General features: G+C 35.0%; 1 protein-coding gene across 1 annotated transcript in view; it reads right to left on the reverse strand.

Moving 5' to 3' along the window:
- The window catches only part of Nf1 (neurofibromin 1), a 1,119,557-nt gene that overhangs the window by 97,767 nt on the left and 996,158 nt on the right, over positions 1 to 25,632 (reverse strand). The window contains exons 52-54 of the mRNA XM_090400295.1: positions 13,974 to 14,100; positions 10,294 to 10,381; positions 1,703 to 1,746 (exon numbers count right to left, since the gene is read on the reverse strand). Of these exons, the coding sequence (XP_090256421.1) occupies positions 1,703 to 1,746; positions 10,294 to 10,381; positions 13,974 to 14,100 (259 nt within the window). The remainder of the gene's footprint in view (positions 1 to 1,702; positions 1,747 to 10,293; positions 10,382 to 13,973; positions 14,101 to 25,632) is intronic.

A 25,632-nucleotide genomic window follows, 5' to 3' on the forward strand; every position in this document is an offset into this window, starting at 1 on the left:
CCATTCTCATATTTGCCCACATTACTCTACTTGAGACTGACTGCCATTCAAGAAGATTAGCCTTGTATTTTGTGTTGAATACTATGGCTACTCCTTTTCCTTGATTGTCATTGCCTGAATATAACATTTTGTATTTATTGCTCAGAAAGATCTCACCAGTTTTGTTCTTTTTTGTTTCAGTCACCCCCATTATGTCGATCTGGTACTTATCTAATTCCTCAGCTAGCTCCATTTCTTTGCCATTCAGGCTTCTTACGTTGATAGTACCGATCTTTAACTCTGGTGATGTTGAGTTGGGGTTTGTTTTCAGATTTGTTCCAGTAGCTGACTTTTCGCTGTTAGCCCTGGTTCCCTGGCGAAAACAACGGGGGTCTTGTTTAACCGGGCGACGCCCCAGCCGGCATGAAATTTTGTCATGTTGTACCATCATTTTTTATTTTGGTTTAACCAATAAGAATACAATTTGGTCGGCTAAATCCCAAATTGCCAGCCCATCCTCGTTCGTTCAGTATCAAAGTAGATACCCAACAGGGTGCACCACGAGAAGGTGAGGATTGGACATTAGGTCAGAAGCCCTGGTCGGTTCTCCGCATTCCTTTAAAGGCTATGTGGAGGTCTCCTCTCAGTTATACAGCTTTGACCCTTAAGCACCCTCGTAATTTATGTCGGCTAAATTACTACAGTGTTTTTCCAACATATGATGGCCTATTCACCAAAATTTATTAAAAAATAACAGGAAATTAATAACAAAAAATAACCTGTTAATTTAATTATAAGCAAATCTTGGTTAAAAGCATTTCAAAATTAACAGGGTGTTAATTTTCACGTGATATATGGACCAGAAATTTTGTCCGTTAAATCGAGGGTTTACTGTAGTTTAATTTGGAGGAAAATTGTCAATAGGAAGTTAGTTAGTGATGTATCTTTTTCATGTAGTCCCATCATAATATTCTGTTAATTATGTACATGTGAGTATAAACTGATGTTGATGATGATGAATAAATTCCTAGTCATATTCTAAAGGTTATTTACTTTTTATATTAAGTTGCTTGTTAATATGCTAATTTAAAAAACTTTTTCATAATACTGTGACTTCATTACCTTGTTTTACAATTTAATGCTACTGTATCTCTAAGAATTTTTCAGTAATTTTTGCATTACAACCTTACAGTTATTTTAACTTCAGCTGTATCCATGTGTAATCAAAGAATCAAAAAAAAATTAACATCTTTTCAATACAGTTAATATATATTACATATCTCATAGATAGGCATTCAATATCACATTCTGAACACTTTTTTCTCTTTTTTTTGTGTCTGGCATGCTGGCAGAAAAACTTTATTCATTAACTTTGATTTCAATTTTAATTTCATTATGATTCTGCTTAACTCATGTCTTAAACAGAACAATATTTAACTAGTACCATATTTAAGCAGGAATGTGTCCTCCAGACAAAACTTCTAATAGAGGTTGTACTATCTCTCTCTCTCTCTCACTCATATGCATATGTACAGAGCGAGAGAGAGAGAAGTTCTTGTTGCAGGGTATCATAGAGAATGCTGTCATGGGCTGATAAGAAGCCTTGATTACAACATATTCTAACAGTTTATAATATGAATCCATTTTAAGTTCATATTACTGATTTAGTAGCTTAGCTCAAATATCATATTGCAAGATAAATTAAACAACAGTTCATGCTCACCTGCTAAGTATGGTACACTTTCAGGAGTTACTTCAAACTTATCCCTAAATAATAATAATAAAATATAATAATTACTGTAAGATGTATGCACAGAAAAATTATCACAACAATATACAAACTTATCAAACATTTTCAAGACATCAGTGGAGGCTGCTATATATCACAAACATTTGACAATTCGAAAAAAATTATATATAAATATATACATATATATATTATTATATAATAATATAACACACACACACACAAAGGCTTACCGAATCACTTTCCTTGGATGGAAGATACACACAAACAATAATTAACAAGGAGAAGAACATGAATATGGAAAAAACTACACTGGGTCTTGTGTAAATATGATGAGAGTAGGCATCCATAATGATCATTCCAATGCATTTCACTCACCACTGTCCATGCATAAGCAAACATCTCCTTACTTTGTCTTGATCATGAGATATATTATTATTACACAGGTATCTCCATGGAACCAGAAGACTCCTTGTGGAAGATCTATCATTCACACAATACCTACCTATCAATACCTCTCCTTAAACTCATTCACTGATGAAGCACCCACAACCAACTGTGGCAATCCATTCCACCCATTCACCACCCTCTAAGGAGTCCAGTTCTCCCCCTTCTTGCAATGTACTGAAAAAGACTCAATCCTATAAAATCCCTGTAATAACTTAAAGGTTTCTATCATGGTTTTTCTTTTTTTGCCTGTCAGCTAATTTTTGAAGCCTACAGGCCATTAATCTATTCTCATGGGGAGCATTCTACAGACCTGCTACAATCTTTGTCATTTGCCTCTGGATCCTCTTCACAACTTTATTTATCCCAATGAAATTCAGGATTCAGATCTGTGTGCAGTAGTCCAGATGTGGCCTTACATATGGGAATAATAACCTCTATATTCCTGCTTACTAGTGTGTTCTTCAACCAGTTTATCTGAGGTTTTTCATCCTGCAAGTAGGCAAACCGACCCCATGAACACAGGCTACAGTCATAGGATAGTATGGCAAGGAAGGCAATGGGAAACCACCTTGCTCATAATCATTTCCTTAGTATGGTAGCACATAGCTAACCCCACCAGCCATATGGCTGAGGGGAGAGAATAGAATAGTGTGTTCTTCAACAATTATGCAATCATGATGTGCTGTTTTGGTTACCCTCGCAACAGGCCTTCTAAACTTCAACTCCATGTCTACAATCACACCCAAGGCCCTGGCCTCATCAGTTTCAAGCAGTTTACCATATTTACTTGAATATAACTTGAACGTTTTTTGTGAAAATTAAAGTTAAAAACTCGTGATGTGAGATATATGCAGGGATTTTTGGAAACTAAAGTTTTTCAGAAAAAAACTAAATTGACATTTATAATTAAATCATCAGTATTCGTTATAATTTTAATTGCTCACAGAGACTCTGCAGCTCAGTTGGTATAAACGAAGAAGCCATTTGGTTGGAAAGGTTCGATTCCCGTCCAAGATGTGAGGAACCTTTATCTGGTCTATTTCAACTAAAGGTGAGTTAGCTGGTCTCATATGGAGGTTGAGAGTTTTTTCCACCTGGAAACTCGGGTGTTTTGTCTCTCAGAATAGGCAAACCAGCACACGAATTAATAGTCATAAAATACATATACTTAATCTCTCATTAAGAGGGCTCAACACGTCCTAATGGACGGGGGAAAAGGGGGGGGTGACCCCCATACGAATGAATAAATAAATTGCTCACATTATTTATAAAATGGAGGCATTTAAATTTTAATTATAATGTTATTTACATGATCAACCGCTCACCTTCATCACACAATATATTTGAATCTTTAGCGACAATGCTTCAGTAATTAAATTAAAACAAATAATTTCATTATTGCTTGTCCTTTTATCATTTTGGAAATTATCATTTAAAAAAACTGAAAATGGGTATGACTTTAAATTAAAGATGCCAAAAAATTATATTCTTGGTTTCATCCCTTATCAAGTGTAAGCAAACAAAGTTTGCGACTGAAGTTACTTCATAACTGGACTACTTGTATATAGATGCCGATGACTTCACATCAATTGCCTTAGTATCCCATAATGTAATGCACATATTCTTACAGACATGTATCATGCTATGCATTATGGGAAGGGCCACTACCCAGACTGGTTTCAATCTTTACTGAATATAATTTCTTGGCATCTTTAATTTATAGTATAACCAGTGGTGAGCTATAAGGGGCTCGCCCGAGCCCTTCGTTAAATTTTTCTCAAATTTGCGAGCCCCTGTTCTTCTTGTTTACTTTTTTAATTTTTTGAAAAAAGAAAAAAAAACATAATTTTTTGAAATATATTAAGCGACAAACTCGTACGGCAACCTAACAAAGTAATTTTATTAAATAAAATATAGTTACTGTTACTACCATTTTACAAATAAGAATTCACTTTTGGTAATCACATATAAATAAATAGGACTATAAAATAATGCCCCTTGATTGGTACAGTTGATTATCACTTGAAGTATAAAAACAAAGAGAAACATAATGCACTTCAATATTATTGTGTTTAGATAATATTTATTTATTATTTATGTCATGAAAACTTCCATCGCAAACAAAAGAAATTTATTTTGTTCATAAAAAAATGCGGACTATTTCATATGTGCGATCATAAAAGATTTTATTCTCATTATATTTTGATAGTTAAAAAATGTTTTTCTTATGTAAGATAAATTAATGCAAATGATTGTGTGCAAATATTTCATGTTTAAATCGTGAAATATTGGTTTAAAAATGATAGCCTTTACAGGTTGACCCTTCATACTTTTTGATTGGCATTTGTACAGAAGCTGTATTAATAAACGTTTCTGTGTGAAATACGTTTTTTTTTTTTTTTTTTTTTTCTCTCGACGATGCGAGCTCTTTGTTAAAATTTCCATAGCTCACCACTGAGTATAACCAAGTGAAAAAAACTTTCAACGTGGGTATGATTTACCAAGAATCTCCTATTTGCTATCGGTACTTCCAGTCTCAAGAGCAGTTTCCTTGTGTGCATCGTCAATCTACCCAAATTGCATCATCTTCGTTCCCATCCAGGGCATTACAAATGTCAGTTTTTAAAAAACTCTTGGCAATTATTTCTAGTGAAATCATGTCCCAATCTCTCAAAATCCAGTTGCACAATAATTCTAATGATGGTTTCTTAATCTTCTCTGCTGGAGTCAGGTTGCAGCTGCCATCCACTCCATGTAGAATTTTCACATGTAGTCTTTGAATGGTTTGTTGACCAATACATCCAAGGGGTGTAGATAAAGTGTAGGACCATCAGGAATGATGGCCACATTGGTCTTCACATCCAAATTTTTTTTTATTATTTCTGCCATAACAATACTTGCTATCTATTTCTTAAAGTTTTAAACTTTTTTCATGTGTAGGTATATGTGAAACTTTTTAATTTATTTTTTCTTAAAGTAAAATCAAGGATGCGAGATATATGTGAGGATGAATTATTATTATTATTATCTGAGACCTCAAAGGGGTCAAATTATTCCACTCACTCACTGCTCTCTGGGAGAAAAACCTAGCTCTTACCCCTTTCTTAACTGAGAACAACCTTAACATATGTGGATGCCTCCGTGTTCTCTCCCCACCTTCCATATAACTAAAACTTTCATCATTTGAAATGCCCATTCAAATGTTTATAGATCTCTATCATATCAACCCATACAATAGATGAGGAGGCTGTGGAGAGGGTTCAGAGAAGAGTGACCAAGTTGGTGAGTGATGTAAAAAATGCTCCCTACATTGATAGATTGAGAGCTTGTGGATTGCAGAAATTGGTTGATAGGCGAAGAAGAGTGGATATGATAGAAACATTTAAATTACTAAAAGGTTTTTATAGGATTGATGCAGTGGAAATGTTTCAGCTGTGTGATAGTGATGGAAGAACATGAGGTCATCCCTGGAAATTAAAGAAGAGTGTGGTTAACAAAGGTGTCAGAACAAGGTTTTTTGCCTGGAGGGTGGTGAATGAGTGGAATTCATTGCCTGACTTAGTTGTGAGCTCTTCGTCTGTAAATGAATTCAAGAAGAGATATGACAGATATTGTTTTGCTAGTTTGGATCTCCTGCAATGAGTCTACTGACTCCATAGAGATACCCATAATAACAATCCTCTTTTTAACCAAAGTCTGCAATCCACATACTCGCAATCTGTCATCATAATCTAAATGCCATAATCCAGATGTAATCTTTGTAACTCTTCTTTGCACCCTTTCCACAGCTTCTTTATCCCCTTGGAACCCAGGAGACTAAATCTGTGCACAGTAATCCAGGTGTGGTCTTATCAAAGCCTTATAATAAAGAGGCAAAATTACTACCTTATCCTTACATGTTAAGGTTCCCTTCAACATAGCAATTATCCTCTGAGTCGTATTTGCAACTTTTGCTATGTGACTTTTAAACTTTAAATTCTTATCTACCAATACACCAAGATCCCTTGCCTCTTCTGTTTCTTGTAGCACAACTCCACTAATATAATATGCCGCTGGAACTCTAATCACGTCAAAGTGCATAATTTACACTTTCTAACATTAAACCAACAGCCATTTTCGTTTGCCCAGATTTCCAGTCTATTCAAATTATTTTGTAATTGCTGAATATCAGTAAAATCCCTGATTGTCCTGCCTATCTTCGCATTACCAACAAGCAATTGCAAATCTGATGATAGACCCTGCTAGATGTCATTAATGTATAGATCGAACCATAATAGTCCAAGGACTGAACCCTGAGGAACACCACTGGTCACCTTAAATCTGGCAGATTCACACCCACTGTATACCACTTTTTGATATCTGTCTGTCAACCATCCCTTGATCCAAGTCAATAGATTATATTCCAATCCCATATTCTCCAGTTTATGCAACAGCCTATCATGTGGTATCCTATCAAATGCCTTAGGAAAAAAAAAATCCAACATTATCATAGTGTATCCATTCCCTTTATCCAACTCGACCATAATGTTGTTATAAAATATGAGCAAATTGCTAAAACATGACCTTCCTTTAGTGAACCCATGCTGTTCCCTACAGAGTATAGAATCCTTGTCTACCTATTTCTGTATGCGAGTTCTTAACAACTTCTCTAAAATCTTCACTACCACACCAGAGAACTACTAATAGGTCAGTAGTTAGACACATCAGTTTTTACACCACCCTTGTGCAATGGAACTATCATACATTCCTTCCATTCCTGTGGTAGCATTCCTGAGCTGAGACTCAAGTTACACATGTGTGACTTGAGTCTGTGTGAGAATGGGTGAAAGGCCTAGCCAATTCAGCTGAACATTCCTTTAGCAAATGAGCAGATATTCCATCTGTCCCTATTGACAAATTCTTATTCATGTTATGCAAGAGCTCTTCAACCTCATTTTCATGAACCTCTAACTCTTCATCCAGCATAGCAGTAGCATGTGGAATTAGATAGCATACCGGTCCATGCACCTGGTTGATATATCTTAGCAAAGTGAGCACTCATTAACTCATTAGCTTCTGACACTCGTCTACCATCTGCATTCAATAAAGTTATTCTTCCACATTCATTCTTTCTTTTGCTTGCAGCATAACGATAAATTCTTTTGGATATAGATTGGGAATATGGTCACAGGAGATAACAATTTTCTTGCACATTCTTGTAATAATACATGGGCCAATATGCTATCTAATTCCATGGGTGTGTTCATATTCAGGTCTTGCAATATTTTAAGCACCTCCATTTCTTCAACCTCTATTCTCTTATCAGTCAATGTCACCATCTAGATGATGCGCCCAAGCAAAATGCTCACTCAGTAATTCAACTATTTGGTTTGGTTCTGTTACCTCCCCACCATCAACACTTTTTTAAGTCATCCTTCCATAGTCATTCCGCCTTTTACCACATAGCAAAAAAACTCTTCAGGGTTTCTTTTGGCTTCATCAGCTAGCTTTCTTTTATAATTAGCTTTAGCCCTCCTTCCCATATTGGTCACACTTCTTGCATTGCACCTTATACTGCTCACAGGCATCACTTTTTTCTTTATAATCCTTCCACAACTTTATTTTTGTGTTCAACTCCTGCTTAATGAAGCTATATATCCCTTTAACTTCTACCTGATTTATCCTTCTGATTCCAGGTATACATTCAGATACTACTTTCTTCAAACACTCCTTGACCACCTCCCATGCACAGCCAGATCTCTTTCCCCTCCAAATTCTTATGCTACAGCTCTGCTGAAAGCTGACTCTTCAGCATGTTATAATCTGCTTCGTAATTCCACATATATCCTTCTTAATAGAAATTTCTACATATCTGGCAATCTCCCAGGTCAAGTTTAATCACTTTCTCCAAACAGAGGCAATGTAGTGTCATGCTCTCTGATGTGTAATGATCATATCCAGCACTCTCTCTTGAACCCCTTTGTCCACTCCATTACATGTTACCTCAGGTAATTATCTCTCAGCAGTTGTATAAATTCCATTTGATTCCCTGCCTGTGACCATTCCTCTTCCCAATCTATGTCCCCACAGTTGAAATCCTCCAGAATAATTCATCAATCTGTACTCATCATGCGAGTACAGGTCGATACACGTCATCTACATTCTCCTGTATACTGCCTGGATTATAGCAGCAACCAGTTACATATTTAGACCAGTTGGCCTCTACCTCACACCAGATAGGTTCAAATGAACTGCTCTCTGAATCCCTGTTCCTGAGATATATACTCTTTTTAGTTTCAATGCCTCTGCTATCATTAGCAAAACTCTTCCCCCGTCCTGTTCCTTCTGTTTCCTCTCTGAAGACACCATATCCCTTACATTCTATTTCTATGATCATATCATCCTCCTGAGTAAGACAGGTGGTGCCTGTGAACAAGCAACTCTAAACTTGTGCTCCCACATTTAATCATTATTGTGATTTTCGTTCAAATTAATCAATAAATGGAAATCTTAACAGCAGGTACTAAGGAGCCAATTACACCTGCACAACCTGTAAGTACTTATAGTACATCAAATCAGTTATTTTAAAATTAAAAATCAGCCACGTGTAAGTACCCGCTATGCCTACCATGTGAAGTAAAGATGGTGACAACAAAGATTAATGACACAAAAGCAGCTCGAGTCTTGTCAGTGTAGTGCTGTCAATTGTTGACAAACCCAGAAAGTGGCAATTTCTGTTGCCACTGGCTACATGCTTTCTGTATAAAAATAAATGAATCGGTGCACAAGCTATTTATAGACCTGATCTAGCCTTTTTTCTTCTTGCTGTGCCTCCCTTCCGTAAAACAGCTTCTGAACTTAGATAAACAAGTCAAAAACCTCGAACAACACTTTAATACTATTATCGAAATCTTCTCTTCCAAAATACAAATACTAGAAGCTAAGCTTGAGCTACACAACAATCAGCATCGCAACACAAGTGCACCCTTGCCCACTAATGAACTCCATTACTAAATCACATCAATAGTACATGACTCAATCAAGGCCGAAAACAAGATATCCAAAACTGTTATTTTGAACTTCCTGATGAAAAATGGTAAATCACTAAAAGACATCAGTAAATTAGCAGGTGAATGCAACTTCGATTCTAGAAATATCATCAGGTGCAATCGTTTTGGACCCAGAAATAGAAGAAAAGACAGAACAAACTTTCCATGTCTCATGAAACTGACCTGTGACACATTAACAAGCACATTCAAATTAATAACAAGTTCAAGGACACTTGTTCCAATCATGCAAATGCACTCAATCTGACTAACCATTTGCCCAAAGAGAACAAGGATAACATTTTCGAAGATGGAGACAACAGTTGATCAGAGACTACAAACAAGTTAAATTAGTGCAAAAATCAAGTGACACCACTAGTAGTTAGCATGGAGTTCAGTATGCAGGCACTGCATAAGAAATGTGCAAGACTGTTGCAGTCAAATATATGTCCCACAGAAACTTGCGCATTCACTTCACTAACATCTGTGGCCTCAACTCCAACCATAATAGTGTCCACTATCATCTTCAGTCTACCAAACTCCACCTACTCTTTTTTTTTTTCAGAAACTCAAATCTCACCTCCCCAGCACTATACATCTCAACCTTCGAAAACCACATACTCTTTAACTCTTTTCGACCCAAAGATTGCATCTGCGCATATATGCTCTCTGACATACCATGACAGAGAACAGCCAACCTACACCTTCTTTGGATGAAAATAAGGTTGAGAGGCTATTAATGCTACCAATTCACTCCCTTTATGCCTAAAACTCCTAGCATATGCACAGAGAAGAATCAGTGCATTATCACTATGCCTTAACCTAGTGCTATTCCCCCCTCTTCCAAACATCTTGAAAAAGTGTGTTAGAAAAGAGACTTTTGTTGTTTTTATTTTTATATAAAGAATTAAAGCACTTGGAATTAGACATAAAATGCAAATACCTTCTCTAATAATATCACTTTAATGATAATAAAAAATGTATCACAAATATATAATAAAAGGTAGTTTTTATTTTTAAATACATTAATTAAAATATGTAATATTTAAATATGAAAAAGAAAACACATACACACACACACACACATTTTACCTTTTTTGTGGCTTAGCAACAATACCTAAAACTGTATTTAAAACTCGAGTAGTGCGAGACACAGTTGTAGCAGTAGGATGGCGAAATCCTATGCAAAAACAATAGGAAAAGAATAAATATGTGAATAATCTTTAAAACCAAATAAAGCTTTAATAGAAAATGTCTCATCATTTTTACAGGAACTAAAGAGTATAATCCAAAGTGTGGTATCCTACTACAGATGAATTTCTTTAATATAAAGCAAAGCATTTTTTAATTTGTTTAAGGTTTGCACATACTCCATTCCAGAATTTACAGAAATGTTGAAAACATAAAGATTTATTATGTTATATGAATGTTATGAGCATCAAGCTGTCTTACAAGGAAACTTCATATTACAATCAGTGACAACTGATAAAGGAGAGTTGCAAGAGAACTCAAAACTTTTTTTTTAAGGAAAGAACATAGAAGAAAGAAGGAAATGACCACCAACAGTCATAAAACGATATTTTCAGGCGCAAACTTTGTTTGCTCACACTTGGATAAAGGATTAAACTAAATTTATTATGGGCAGTAGAGTGCTAGATTTTTTGCCTGTCACTAGTGGAGTCATTACTCAGTTCAGAAGTGATGAGTTTAGTAGTTGTCATTTTGGGTCACTAAGTGAGATGAGGAGTGATCTTGTAAATCATTGAAGTTTTGGACATGTATCCCTCGCTAGCAGTACCAATTAGGTCAAAACTGGTCTGAATAGTGATCCTTCCCATAATGCACAGCAATATACACTTCTGAAAGGAAGAGTGTTTTGCATTATGGAATGTTAAGACATTTGATGTGAAGCCATCAGTGTCTATATAAATGATCTAGTCATGAAAATACTTCATGCATAACCTTTGTATGCTTACACTTGTATAAGGATAAAGGATTAAATAACAATATAATTTCTTGGCAAACCTAATTTAATTATCCTCTCAGTTCTCTCCAACAATTCCTCATTCCCAAGACACCCAGGTAACTAAATCTTTGTACAGTAGTCCAGATGTTGCCATATCAAACAGAAATCAGCAGGAATAGTGACTTCCTTATATCTATCTACTTACCAAGGTGTTCTTCAACATCCAAGTGATTACATGAGCTATTTTGTCCACTTTAACAATATGCCATGTGAAGTTCAATTCTCTGTCCACCATGAATTTTAAATCCCTAGCCTTATTAACTTGTTGCAGTCTAATTCCATCAAAGAATACACATTTTTTAATCTTTTCATCTCAAAGTTTATCATCTTTACACTTTTTCACATTAAACTGATAACCATTATCCTTTGCTCACAGTGTCAATCTATTTTAATTATCTTGTAGGATTGCTATATGACCATTATTAACTATAGCCTTCCCCAGTTTTGCAATTCTTCAACCAAAACTGGATGTTCCCTTCAAATCATTCCCTACATCATTAGCGTAAAAATCCTCACCTTTCGTTTCTTGAATATATTGCTATTTTTTGATGTCTGTCCAGCGACCATTCTCTTTATCTATATCCCCAGATTTATGTCTGTCTCCATTTACTCCAATTTATGGAATAGAGTTCTATGCAGTATCCTATCAAATGCCTTTGCAAAGTCCAGCAGTATAATGGTGCAGCAAACTGTTTCCTTTGTCCAACTCAAATGTCACTTAATTGTAAAAAGTTAACAAATTACCACTCTTCACAAAACTATGCTTCCCTAATAGAGTATCACATGCCTATCCATGCATTCCTAAATTTTGCCATTAACCAACTTTTCCTATACTTTTACTATCACTTCTAAGACAGTTGGTCTGTAATTTGCTGCCTCTCTGGATGCCTCCATTATGCAATGGAACTATTTTACTTTCTTTCCTTTCCTTGAAACTCTGCTAGAGCTGAGATTTGTATTCAACAGCCTGGTCAGAGACCCCATCAATTTTCTTGCACCTTCTCATAATACAGTAGCCAATATCCCATTGCAGTATTCACATTGAGAGTTTGCAGTATCCTAAGCACTTTGAGTTCATCTACCTGTATTCTCATATCATTTTCTGTCATTTGCAACTTCTCTACCTGGATGATACACCCCTGCAAAATGATCATAGCAATTCAACTATTCCTTTGCCATCTCCTTATCACCAACATCCATTAATATATATAGAGTGGGAGGAGAGGAGAGAGAGAGAGGGGGGGGGGAAATGCAATGCCATCCCATGAAGTTTCATAACAGTATGGTGAGCAAGGAAAAATGAGAAACAGATTTTTTTATAATTATTTCACTTTGTGGAATGAATACAGAAGGATACTGTGAATGTGCAAATTGTAAATGAATTTAAGGTCCACATGACACAAGTGGTTTTCCTTATTACCAACATCCATTAATATATATATAGAGTGGAAGGAGAGGAGAGAGAGAGGACAGGTTTAAAATGCAATGCCATCCCATGAAGTTTCATAACAGTACGGTGGGCAAGGAAAAGTGAGAAACAGATTTTTTTATAATTATTTCACTTTGCAGAATGAATAGAGAAGGATACTGTGAATGTGCAAATTGTAAATGAATTTATGGTCCACATAACACAAGTGATTTTAAAAAAATGTTATAACACTGTTTAGTTTCTCTAATCACTGAATCATAAACCCAGCATGGCAGGACTTCTCTATATAGTCTCTTTATTGAACATTCACATTATTTCTCCTATGCTTCAACTTGATGAAGTGGTCCTCAATCCCCCCCCCCCCCCCCCAACATACACAAATGAAGATGTGACTGAGCTTAAAATGTGTTCCTCAAAGGTGAGAAGGAACATATACTGAATAAATAGCTAAGTGGTATGTCTCAAAGATTTGAATCCTATTCACAACACTTTTCTCACTGCCAGTTTGCAGTAGTAGAGTGATTGCTTTTAGTGCATGGGACAGCATCATTCTTCAACATAAGAATTCAAATTTTTTTTTTTTTTTGATGATCCATGGAGCTTCCATTACTTGATAGCTTGTTTATATCTGGGATATTAATGAGGTATGTACCCAACCTTAATGCTTCTAACAATTTTTATGAAAAACTCATCTAAATTAGCAGAAGAGATTAATCAGCATTCACTCTTGCTTGCTTCCGGCCATCAATTAACATTTATGAAACCGAATGAGCAATTACTTTATTCATCTGAAGCTAGTCATGCATGGTGAAACAGATGGACCCATCTTTAGAATATCAACTATGTGTTCAATGATTATTTGATGATCATCTTCTACTGTGAATTTCGTTTTGGGTAGTCACTAGCTTTTCCAACTAATAAATCATCTCCAAATTGTGCACTCAATGAGAAAATTTGACTTTATATAAAATATTCGACGAGTTTGAATAATGGCATATTTGTGTGTGTGTATGTGTGTGTGTGTGTGTTTATCCCCCCCCCCTGCAGAAATTTGATGAGTGTAATTTTCAATTTTTCTCCATTTTTCACTTTATCTCAGAATTTTGATACAGATACAACTCACTTCAGTTTGATCACTGTGTAAAATTCTGTTATCTATGTAAAAGGGGAAGCTATATGATTAATAAAACTTTTTGAAAAAGTCCTCTCTCATATCATATAGTAAACAGCTAAATCTTAAATTATGGAATGTAAATTTAACTTACTATTACTCTTAGGCATAATTAGAATGAATAATACAATCATTAAGCACCTTACCTTTTATTAAATGCCCAACTAAAGCAAAATGGAAATTTGATTTGAAACTCAATCCTACAGAATGGTCTAGTTGTTTAAAATGCCATTCCAGTGGTTCCCTAGTAGACATCATTATATGTTCCAAGGACTATTAATATAAAAATTAAGTTTATATACCAAACATATAGATGCACAAAAAGTTGCACAACAGTTGAAAATTGATAATCTAGATTTTTTGAATATTGCATTATCGCTATCATAATTAGAATTTCCCTTAACTAAATATCGTGAATGAAAAGGGGAGGGGGAAAGAAATTTTTTGGAAAAAGCAGGAAAGAGCAATTTGTGTTATAATTGAAAAAAAAAAAGAAGAAAAATATACAGTCAACTCTATTGAATTGACTGAGCCATGTTGTTGATTATTCATAATAGTGCTTCATGGTATAAACACCACCAAATGAGGGAAAAAAAAATATTATTTATTGAAATTATTAATATTTAATGATTTAGTATAGTACCTATGTACTTATCACAGCTATAATTTGTGTTCTGAAGATGCTGGGTATAACCTCAGCAAAATATTAGTAAGTCCAAAAATGAATTTCTTTTTTCCTCTCTTTGATATACTTTTTTTTCCTTTTTTTTTTTTTGGACTCCCTTAATACATTTATTGGAGAACCATGGTTTGAAAAGTGGATTTTTATTGGAATAAGAAACAAAACAAACAAAAAAAAACTTTTATTCTGGTTAGAATTTCTATGATTTTTATCAGAGCAGATGTTTAGATTGGAAGAATAAAAACAGTAATCACACGAAAGAAAGGAGAAAAAGAAATACTAGAGGTTACCCCACATGGTGATATTATAATGCCAATGACATTATAACAATTCCAAATGATGATAAGGTTTTTGATAACACCTCTTTTTTGCAAAGGATGATGTGAAGATGCATGGATATATTCTGATTGTAAAGGAGCTTCCTGTAAACAGAAAATTCAATATTACAGCAGTTATTTATGATGTATTAAAGTAGTATCCAAAATGGGAAGACTGTTGCTAGATTCTCTTCAATAGTGAACTTGATGCAATTATATAAGGATTTAATTTTATCCAGAAAATGAAGGAGTTCTATTTCAGAGTCAGATCTGATTGTAAAGCTGTTATCGATGTCTGTTTTATAGTTCGGTCTCTAAATTCTAATAGTCTTTCCTGCTATTGTACAGCTGTGACTGAGAAATATGATATTATACGCATACTTATGACTTGTTCTTGTATTTAGAATTTAAATGTTGTTAGCAGTTCTTCTGCCTTCTCCCTGAATGAAGCTCATGACACTGAGAGAAATATATACAGGAATAATAAATTCTGTTTAGTTTTCTCTTGCATGTGTGAAGCTTTTATTTAAAACATTATACTACGTCTAAGGTGCATGACTCTATTAAATCTAATATTATTATTATTTGGAGTCAAGTACTCATCGAGGGAGGCCATAAATCACCCACACCAGCTATCATACTTTCTCTTAAACTCATTTACACTAGATGCACTCACTATTTCAAACAGATGAGCTGTTCCGCTTACTCATGGTGTTATGAGAGAAAAATCTAGTTCTTATCCTTTTTTTAATTGCACACTTCCATGGATGCTCCATTGTCCTCTCCCCACCTTCATATATAATGAAACATTTTATGAAGTATATCTATAATGACTTCTCAAAAGTTTATAGGCCTCTATCATATCGCTTGTTTCTTCTGTCTACCAGTGTCTGTAGTCTATATACTCTCAATCTATTATTATTATACGGGTACCTCCATGGAGTCTGAAGACTCGTCGTGGGAGACCCAATCTATCATACCTCTCCTTGAACCCATTAAGAAAAAGCATTCACAACTGACTCTGGCAACCCATTCCACTCATTCACCAATCTCCAAGCAAAAAATCTACTCCTCACACCCCTACTAACCACACCTTTATTCAACTTCCAGGGATGATCCCTTGTTCTGGTCCCTCTAGCAAAGTGCTGAAACATTTCCCCTGCATCTATCCTATAAAATCTTTTAAGCAACTTAAATGTTTCTATCATATCCCCTCCTTTTCTGCTATCAACCAACTTCTGCAATCCACACATCTTCAATCTGTCCTCATTGGGAACATTCCAAAGGCCACTCGCCTGTGAATCCTCTCCACTGCTTCCTCATCCCCAAGAAACCCAGGGAACTAGACTTGAGCACAAGATGCGGGAGTATCAAGGCCTTATAAAGAGGAACTTTTGGAATCTATATTCTGAAATCCTGATATCATATTTGTAACTCTTCTTTGCAGCCTTTCCACAGCATCTCCCTTGGAACCCACAATCCAGGTGCAGTCATATCAAGGCCTTGTAAAGAGGCAAAAGGACTTCCATATCCTTACATGTCAATGTTTGCTTCAACATTGCAATTATCCTCTGAGTTGTATTTGCAATTTTTGTTATGTGACCTTTGAATTTCAATTTTCTATCCAACATACTCCAGGATCTCTAGCCTTGTCAATTACTCCACAAGCATATAAAACAAAACTTTCTCCTTCAAAATTTATGCAAGAATGAAGTTAATTTAATTTCTTTCTTGCCTTAATTTAACTTCATTCTCTCTCTCTCTTTCTCCTCTCTTAAATGGAATCACAACATTATTAAAAATAAATAATGGTCCAAGGCATACACCACGCACACACACTTCCAAACATCGTGGAAGACACACTAACCTTTTATACACACAATACCTATCATACCTCTCCTTAAACTCATTCACTCAGTCAGGGCACTCACAACTAATTCTGGTGATTCACATTCATTCCACTCATTCACTACTCACCAAACAAAAAAGTCAAGTCTACACACCCCTACTAACTACACACTTACACAACTTCCAGGAGTGACTCCTAATTCTCTCTTTATTTGTTATATACTGAAAAATTCTTTGAAATCAATCTTATACAACCTCTTTAATAACTTACAAGTTTTTATCACATCCCATCTTTTCTGACTGTCTACTAAACCTTGCAATCCATACACTTTCAAACTATCCTCAAAGGTGCATTCCACAGACTTGTCATCATGTCACTTGTCTCTGAATGCTCTCCACCACCTTCTTATCTCCAAGAAACACAAGTGACCAAATCTGCACAAAATAGTCAAGATGTGGCCGAAACATATCCTTATAAAGAAGGATGATAACTTTCCTATCTTCACTTGTCAGTGAAGATAGGAAACTTGGATATTTCCTATTTCAGCTATTTTGCAATATGCCCTCTGAATTTTGACTTACTGTCTGCCATTATCCCTAAAGTTCCTAGCCTTCAATTTTCTGCAATTCAATACCATCACTGTCACACACAGCATCTATTGTTTTCAATCCAAAGTGCATAACTTTACATTTTACAATATTAAACTGACAACTGATTCAACTACACTCAAAATGCTAATTTATTTAAATCATCCTGCAGGATATCTACAATACATTTATCAACTAATGCTCTCCCTAGTTTTGCATCAGCAGGAAAAACTGAATATCCTCCCCCTTAAATTCCCTATATCACTAATATACAAATTAAAGACTAGTGGTCCTAGTACAGAATCTTGAGGCACTACACTAGTCACCTCATTCTCTGGTGTTTGTCAGTCGGCCTCCTCCCCCATTTCATGCCATCATCTTCATATCTATTTCCACATGTTCCAACTTTTGTAATATATTTCCCATGTGGTATTCTGCAAAGTTCAACAGCATCATGCCACAGCTATTTTGCTTATTTTATAATGTAACTAACTTTGCCAATACTTTAACCATCACTCCTCAGATGTTAACTGGTCTGAAATTTGCTACTTCTGTCATATAGCTACCTTTATGTAACAGAACTATCTTACCCTCTTTCTACTCTCTTGAAACACTGCAAGAGCTGAGACTTACATAAAATAACTTCATCAGTGGCACTGCAATTCTCTTGCACATTCACATAGCACATGTATTAAAATACCATTCAGTCCAACTACGCAGTATTTAAGTTGATATTTTTCAACATGCTCAATTTTCATATCAGTCTATGCCACATCAACAAATGTAAAATCTGTACTTGGTTGATGCACCCTTGCAAAGTGATCATCAGCAAATTAACTATTTCTTCTGGTTCTGTCATCTTCACATCATTAACATTGATTAAAATCATCTTTATTTAGTGACAAAAATCATTTGGGTTTACTTAGGCCTCTTTAGCAAATTTTCTCTTATAATATGATTTGGCCTTTCCTTCCTTTTTGTCTATAGCTTCTGTTTTATATCGCTACTCACCCACTTAACTCTCACATGACTTATTGTCATGACTCTGGGTATGTAGTTTGATACCGCTTCTTTCAAACAATCCCTGACCACTTCCCATGCAGTACTGATATTCTTTCATTGTAGCTCTTAAGTCACGGCACTGCTGCCTTGTCATAATTACTAGATTTATAGTTATTTTTATTAAGTATGATCATTGTATCATATGACTCCACAGGCACCTCTGTGGAGTCATATGATTCATCATGGGAAACCCAAATTATCCACAATGACTACCTATTATACTTTTTTGAATCCATTAACAGACAAAGCACTCACAACTGACTCCGGTAACTTGTACCTATTCCATTCATTCACCACTCCCCAAGCAAAAAATTCAGTCTTTACATCCTTGTTTGCACCACACTCTTACTCAAGTGTTGAAATATTTCCTTTTCATCATCCTATAAAATCCTTTAAGTAACAAATGTTTCATCGTATCCCCTCTTTTTTGCATGTCAACCAACTTTTGCAACCGCAAACCTCAATCTATCTCATAGGGAACATGATCGTGGTCATTCACCTCTGGATGCCCTTCACTACTTAATCTTCAAGAAACCCAGGTGATCAGCACAGTATTTTTACCTGAGCACAGTAATTCAGAGAGGCAGACATATTATTGTTATTATTATCAGCAGACCTCCATGCAGTCAAGAGACTCATCATGGAAGGTCCCACTCTCAACATGCACAGCTCATTATACCTCGCCACACTCTCGGGCAATGCATTCCAATCACCCATTACTCTCCATGAAAAAAAATCTACTCTTCATTCCCTTGCTCGCACCCACCTTATACAGCTTCCAGGGATGGCCTCTTGTTCTCTCCAATATCTGGAGATATTCACAGAATATCTCCAGATATTCTATGAATCCACACTAATCTGGTAATTATCCCTACTAACATATACATCTTGTCATATCTCCCCTCTTCCTTCTATCCACTAGACCAGGGGTTGCCAAAGTTATTTGCCCATCGATCCCTTCAAGAGTTTCTTGACTTTTTATCGACCCCTATATTTTACTATTACGTAATTATAATAGGACAAGCAAAAAAAGATGCTTATGTGAGTTTTTAGATTGTTTATTTTATAGTTAGTGTTTATTGTATGTATAATATAGTATATATTATTATATTACTATTACTACTACTATCACTAGTAATATCACTGGTATTACTAGTGATATTAATAAACTACTGGTATTAATATCACTGGTATTACTACCAGCGCTGCTCAACTCTTCAACATAGAGAAGTTTAGTTCGTGAATGAATAACGATTGAATTATAATATGTATGTTGATGAATTTTAGAACATTAATGCTCACTTGTATGTCGATGCACAAAAATGAGACTGGGATCGAATACTTATAAGTATCAGTAAATAAGAAACACGCATGTGTTGCAATCTTGCTCCCACTGTGCCGGCCGGCAGGAACCACCAACATCCATTTATTGGTAAATACGTAATTTTGGCCTACTTGATTGGCCTCAGTAACTATTTTCATGACCTTACTCCATCTTACAGGTCATGAATAGGACCTGTAAGATGGAGGTACTGATCCCACGATTCACTCTTAATTGCGTTGTCATTACCTCCATGTCTTTTGTCATGGAGGTAATCCAAGTTAACCGAATTAAATATTACCCATACAATGATGTCTTATATTTTTCTGTCGACCCCTGAGCCCGAATCGACCCCTTTGGCGACCACTGCACTAGGCTCTGTAATTTGCATTCTTTCTATTTGTCCTCATATTTCACATTCCAGAGATCAGAAACAACTTAGTCAATTGTCTCTGAATCCTCTCCAACATCTTGTCATCCTTTTCAAAACCTGGTGACCAAATCTGTGCACAGTAATCCATATGTGACCTGATCAGTCTTGTAGAATGGAATCAAAATATCCTTACTTCTACATGTCAATGTTCTCTGTGTCATTCCCATAATCTGTCGTGTTGTCCTCACAATTTTAACAAAATGTCCATGAAATTTCAAGTCTGTAGCCACCATCACCCCCCAGATCTCTCATCTCTTCTACCTCCTCTAAAACATCCCCACCAATTATACATTTTGCTTTCCAAAATTTAAAATCTTATGTTTTGCAACATTAAACTGTCATCCCCACACACTCGTCCATTCAGACAGTCTATTTAGTTCCTCTTGCAAAGCTACAACATCTTCTCTAAGGCTTTATCATATACCAAGCTTTATAAAGAAAAATGAAACCTTCTTTATCTCTGCTTGTTAGTGTGTTCCTCAATAACCATGTAATCCTATGCACTATGCCCTCTGAACTTCAACTCTCTTACTACCACTCCCAAATCTTTAGTTTCAATTTCCTGGGGTACAGTCAGTTCCATCAATGCAGTACACAGCTTATAATCTATTTGTCCCAGAATGCATAACTTTACATTCCTCTATATTAAAATGACCCATTATCTTTTGTCCACAGTGACAGGCCATTTAAATCATCCACATCACCTTGATTAATCATTATTCTACCTAATTTTGCATCATCAGAAAACAACTGAATATTTTCCTTCAAATTATTTCCTACATAATTTATGTACAAATTAAATAGTAGTTATCCAAGCATAGAGCTCTTTGCCATACCACTAGTCATCTGCTTTCTCCTGGATTGTGTTCCTTTTTGGTATCTGTCCATCAGCTTGTATCCATATCACCAGTTTCATATCCATCCCAGACTTGTTCTAATTAGCGCAACAGAGTTCCATGTGGTATTCTGTGAAACTTTGCAAATGCCAGCGGTATCACTGTGTAGCCTTCCATTTATCCATCTCAGCTCACTATTATAAAAAGTTAGTAAATACTAAGGAATGACTGACCCCTCCATAAAGCCACACTGCATCTCTTATCTGTTTCTGAAATCTGTTAATGACCAACTTTTCCACTACTTTTACCATTACTCTTGGGATACTGATTTGTCTATAACTTAATGGAATAACTATTTCACAAAGAGAAATAATTAAACAACAGCTTTAATCATTTCAATATTTTGGTTCTGTCACAGACAAAATACTGTAACAATTAAACCTACTGTTTAATTATTTCTCTTTGTGAAATAGTTATTTCATTAGATTGTAATATGAGTGTAAACCAGCACCTAAGCCCAAATACTCAGTCTATTACTATTGCAATCTTTTAGATTCCTTTAATACAAAGGAATAATTTTGTCATCTTTCCACTCTATGGGTCTTTGCTAACTGATGTTATATCCCCTATAATCCCACAACTGTAATTGCAATGAAATTCAGCAATATCCTAAGTACCTCCAATTTATCAATCTCTGTTCTCATTTTAGTCCCTGTCATATCTGTCACAGTGGTAACCTCATTTGGATGATATACCTTTGCAAAGTAGTTGCTCAGTAACAGAAGTCTTTTATCTGCTTCTGTCACCTCACTACATTCAGCAATCATTAATGTTATCCTTCTATAGTCATTCTTCCTCTTACCTGCCACGTAACTAAAGAACTCTTTGGGGTTTCATTTAGCCTCCTCAGCTAATTTCTTCTAATAATCTGATTTTGCCTTTCTCACCATGCTGGTCATCTTTCTTGCATTACCAAGATTAAAAATACTTTAGGAACAAGACCCATATTATTTGAGATTTTATCACAGCATTTCTAGAGACCATAGTCACAAATTAAACAGATATTAAGAAGACATTCAAACTTGAGAAAACCAAAAAAAACAACAAAAATTATTCGTGTTCCTTTGGCAAGACCTCCTAGAGACTGCATAGCTGCTCTGAAGTGCACTAAATAGATGGCCCTTCAAATCCTTTCCATTTTTACTGTAATTCTTATTCACTGATCAAAGACACAAGATTTTAAAAGCAAGATTTAGAAAATTCTTTTACAGCCTTTTGAGACTCTATAGCTTTCATATGGTTTCCCTTATAAATATCTGCAGAAAGATTTCTTTATGGCATCATTAAACTATCTAATTTCACAGTTAATGCTGGTTATAAGTTTCAAAAGAGGTATACCGTGAGTAGACATATCGATACAAAATTAATAAGAAAAAAACTGACGTACAAAGATTATTTAATAGTATAATTTTCACCTGTGTGTCACAGGCATCTTCAGTACATTAAGCTCAAATTAAAAAATAACTGACAATTCCAAAAAGCGCCACCTAAGTAGCTGGTGTAAGATAACTAAAAAAGGTCAATAACTTTCCTAAAAAAAAATTAAAAATAAAAATAAAAATAAAAATAAATTAAATTAAAAAATAAATAAATAAATAAAAAATTTAGGAAAGTTAGGAAAAAATTAGGAAATTTTTTCCTAACTAACAATAAAAAGTTAGGAAAGATTAGCTGATTTGTAAAGTACTATCTCCCATAAAGGGGATAGACGTAAGCCGTTCGGATCTGTTTAAGTTAGGAGAATGAAGTAGAGTTTCACATGTTTCATTATAAAGGCGTTCCATGAGAAACTGACTTTTGTGAAGAACTCTTGTCTTTCTCCAATGAACTCTGTGTCTAGTGAAGATGGCATGTTCTGCAAGTCCAGACTTTTCAGGTTTAAAGTATTCGATATAAGATTGGTGTTCTTCTAACCGAATAGAGGCAGATCTTCCCGTTTGTCCGAAATAAGATAATCCACAAGAGCACGGAATCTGGTAGATACCTGGATGATTAAGATGTGGAAGCTTGTCTTTAGGAGAAGTGAGAAAGGTAGAGATTTTTCTAAACGGCTGAAAGGCAACAAAAATATTCAATGGTTTTAAAACTTTTGCTATACGTTCACTGATGCCTTGTACATAAGGGATAGTAATGCGCATTATTTCTTCTGTGTTTGAAGAGGAAGACATATTAAAACTACTCAAAGGTCTTTTAATGAAGCAATTCTTATAACCATTAGATAGAAAGGAAGAAGTTATATATTGTAGTTCTTTCTGTAAAAGATCGTCTGAAGAACAAAAGGAGTGTGCCCAATGAACCAGTGTTTTAATAGTTCCTGCCTTTTGACTGGGATGATGATGAAATTCCGCATGGATATAATGGCCTGTATGAGTCTTCTTTCTATAAACTGAGAAATGTAGTTACCATTTGGTTGGCAAAGAATTAGAAGATCTAAAAAGGGCTAACTGCTTATTTGATTCTACTTCTAGGGTAAACTTGATCGTAGAATGAAATGCGCTTAACTTAGTGAGAAATTGTTGAAGTTTATCCGAAGAGCCATTCCATACAGCAAAAATGTCATTGACATATCTGAACCAATGAGTAGGTCTGGGAGAAACGTTGTCAAAGATACGTCGTTCAAAATGTTCCATAAAGAAATTGGAGATAGCAGGAGAAAGAGGATTACCCATTGCTATTCCTTCAATTTGTTGATACAACTTATTTTTAAAGGAAAAATAACCAGAATTTATTACAAAATCAAATACGTTTACAATGTCTGAAGGAAATTCCTGTTGTAGTAATTCAATGCTTTCCAAAAGAGGTACATTTGTAAATAAAGAAACAACATCTAAACTGATCACGATATCAGAAACATCACAAATGAAGATCTGAAATTTTATTTTTGAAATCCAAAGTATTTTTTATATAAGTATCAGTTCTAGTTGAAGAGGAGAGTAAATTTGATAAAAATTTTGAGATTTTGTAAGTGGGACAACCTATACAATCTACGACTGGGCTTAACGGAATGCCTGGTTTATGAACTTTTGGAAGACCATACAATCTAGGTGGACGACCGAAGAAGGTTTTAAGTTTTTTCTTTTGATCTTCATTCCATGTAGATACATTATCTATAAGAGAATTAAGTCTCTTAATTCTCTTATAGATAATGTATCTATAATGTAACGCATTTTATTTGACTCTGGGTAGGAGCCGATGTAAGAGATCTATAAGTTGAATAGTCGCGAAGTAAAAGAAACATTTTTCTCTCATATTCCTTCCTATCTTGAATCACTACATCCTTCCCCTTATCAGTTTTCGTAATAATTAAATTATTATTCTTCAGTGATTTCAATGCTTTAAACTCAGAGTAAGAAAGATTAGGACGAGGAGGCTTAGCATGAAAAAGAATTTGTGCACATTCAAAACGTAATCTGTTGGCTGTTTTTTAGGATAAGGATCGAATACCCCCCTGTCTATGTTATGAAAAAAATCCATAAGTGGCACCTTATTCGGCATAACAGCGAAATCATGTCCTTTTGATAAAACAAAACGTTCACAGTCTGTTAGTGGACGTCCGGAAATGTTTATAACTACTTTATCTATATCAATAGTATTATTACTGGATCTAGGTATGCTGTCCAGTGATTCAAATTTGCATTTTAGCTTGTCATGAGAATCATTAAAGACCTTTAAGTAAGAACTCGAAGATATGCGCCTTAGAGTATTAAAAGTTTCAACCGTTAAAACAGATTCCAGAGCATGTTTTATATCCATAATTTCTCTATTTAAGAGGGCAAGAGATTTTGTAGCTTCGAGTAGCTGATTATTTAAAAGAGACTTACTAGCTTTGAAGTAGATCCGATAAGCTTTTGGGGACCTAAAAACTTCTTTTATTTTACAACAGGTTGGAATAACCTGGGCCATCTTACATCGTTTAAGGAATATTAATCTGTTAATGCATTTGGCCTTCTTTACCGTATCTAGCAGATCGTTTGGAAATAGACTCTCCGTGATGTCTAGCTATAAGTTTTAAAAGAGGTATACCGTGATTACACATATCGATACAAAATTAATAACGGAAAAAAAACTCACGTACAAAGATTATTTAATAGTATAATTTTCGCCTGTGTGTCACAGGCATCTTCAGTACATTAAGCTCAAATTAAACAATAACTGACAATTCCAAAAAAGCGCCACCTAAGCAGCTGGTGTAAGATAACTAAAAAGGTCAATAACTTTCCTAAAAATAAAATAAAAATAAATAAATAAAAGAAAAAATCAATACAATAAAAAGTTAGGAAAGATTAGCTGATTTGTAAAGTACTATCTCCCATAAAGGGGATAGACGTAAGCCGTCGAATCTGTTTAAGTTAGGAGAATGAAGTAGAGTTTCACATGTTTCTTTATAAAGGCATTCCATGAGAAACTGACTTTTGTGAAGAACTCTTGTCTTTCTCCAATGAACTATGCTTGGATATAAGAATTATATCCAAGCATATCAATGTCTAATGGATATAAGAAATGCTTCATTAAAAGAACTTTGAGTAGTTTTAATATGTCTTCCTCTTCAAACAGAAGAAATAACGCGCATTACTATCCCTTATGTACAAGGCATCAGTGAACGTATAGCAAAAGTTTTAAAACCACTGAATATTTTTGTTGCCTTTTGGCCGTTTTAG

The sequence above is a fragment of the Typopeltis vanoorti genome, chromosome 11, assembly GCF_054136105.1.
Source record: "Typopeltis vanoorti isolate ZY-2024b chromosome 11, IOZ_Tvanoo_1.0, whole genome shotgun sequence".
NCBI classification, from domain to species: Eukaryota; Metazoa; Arthropoda; class Arachnida; order Uropygi; family Thelyphonidae; genus Typopeltis; species Typopeltis vanoorti.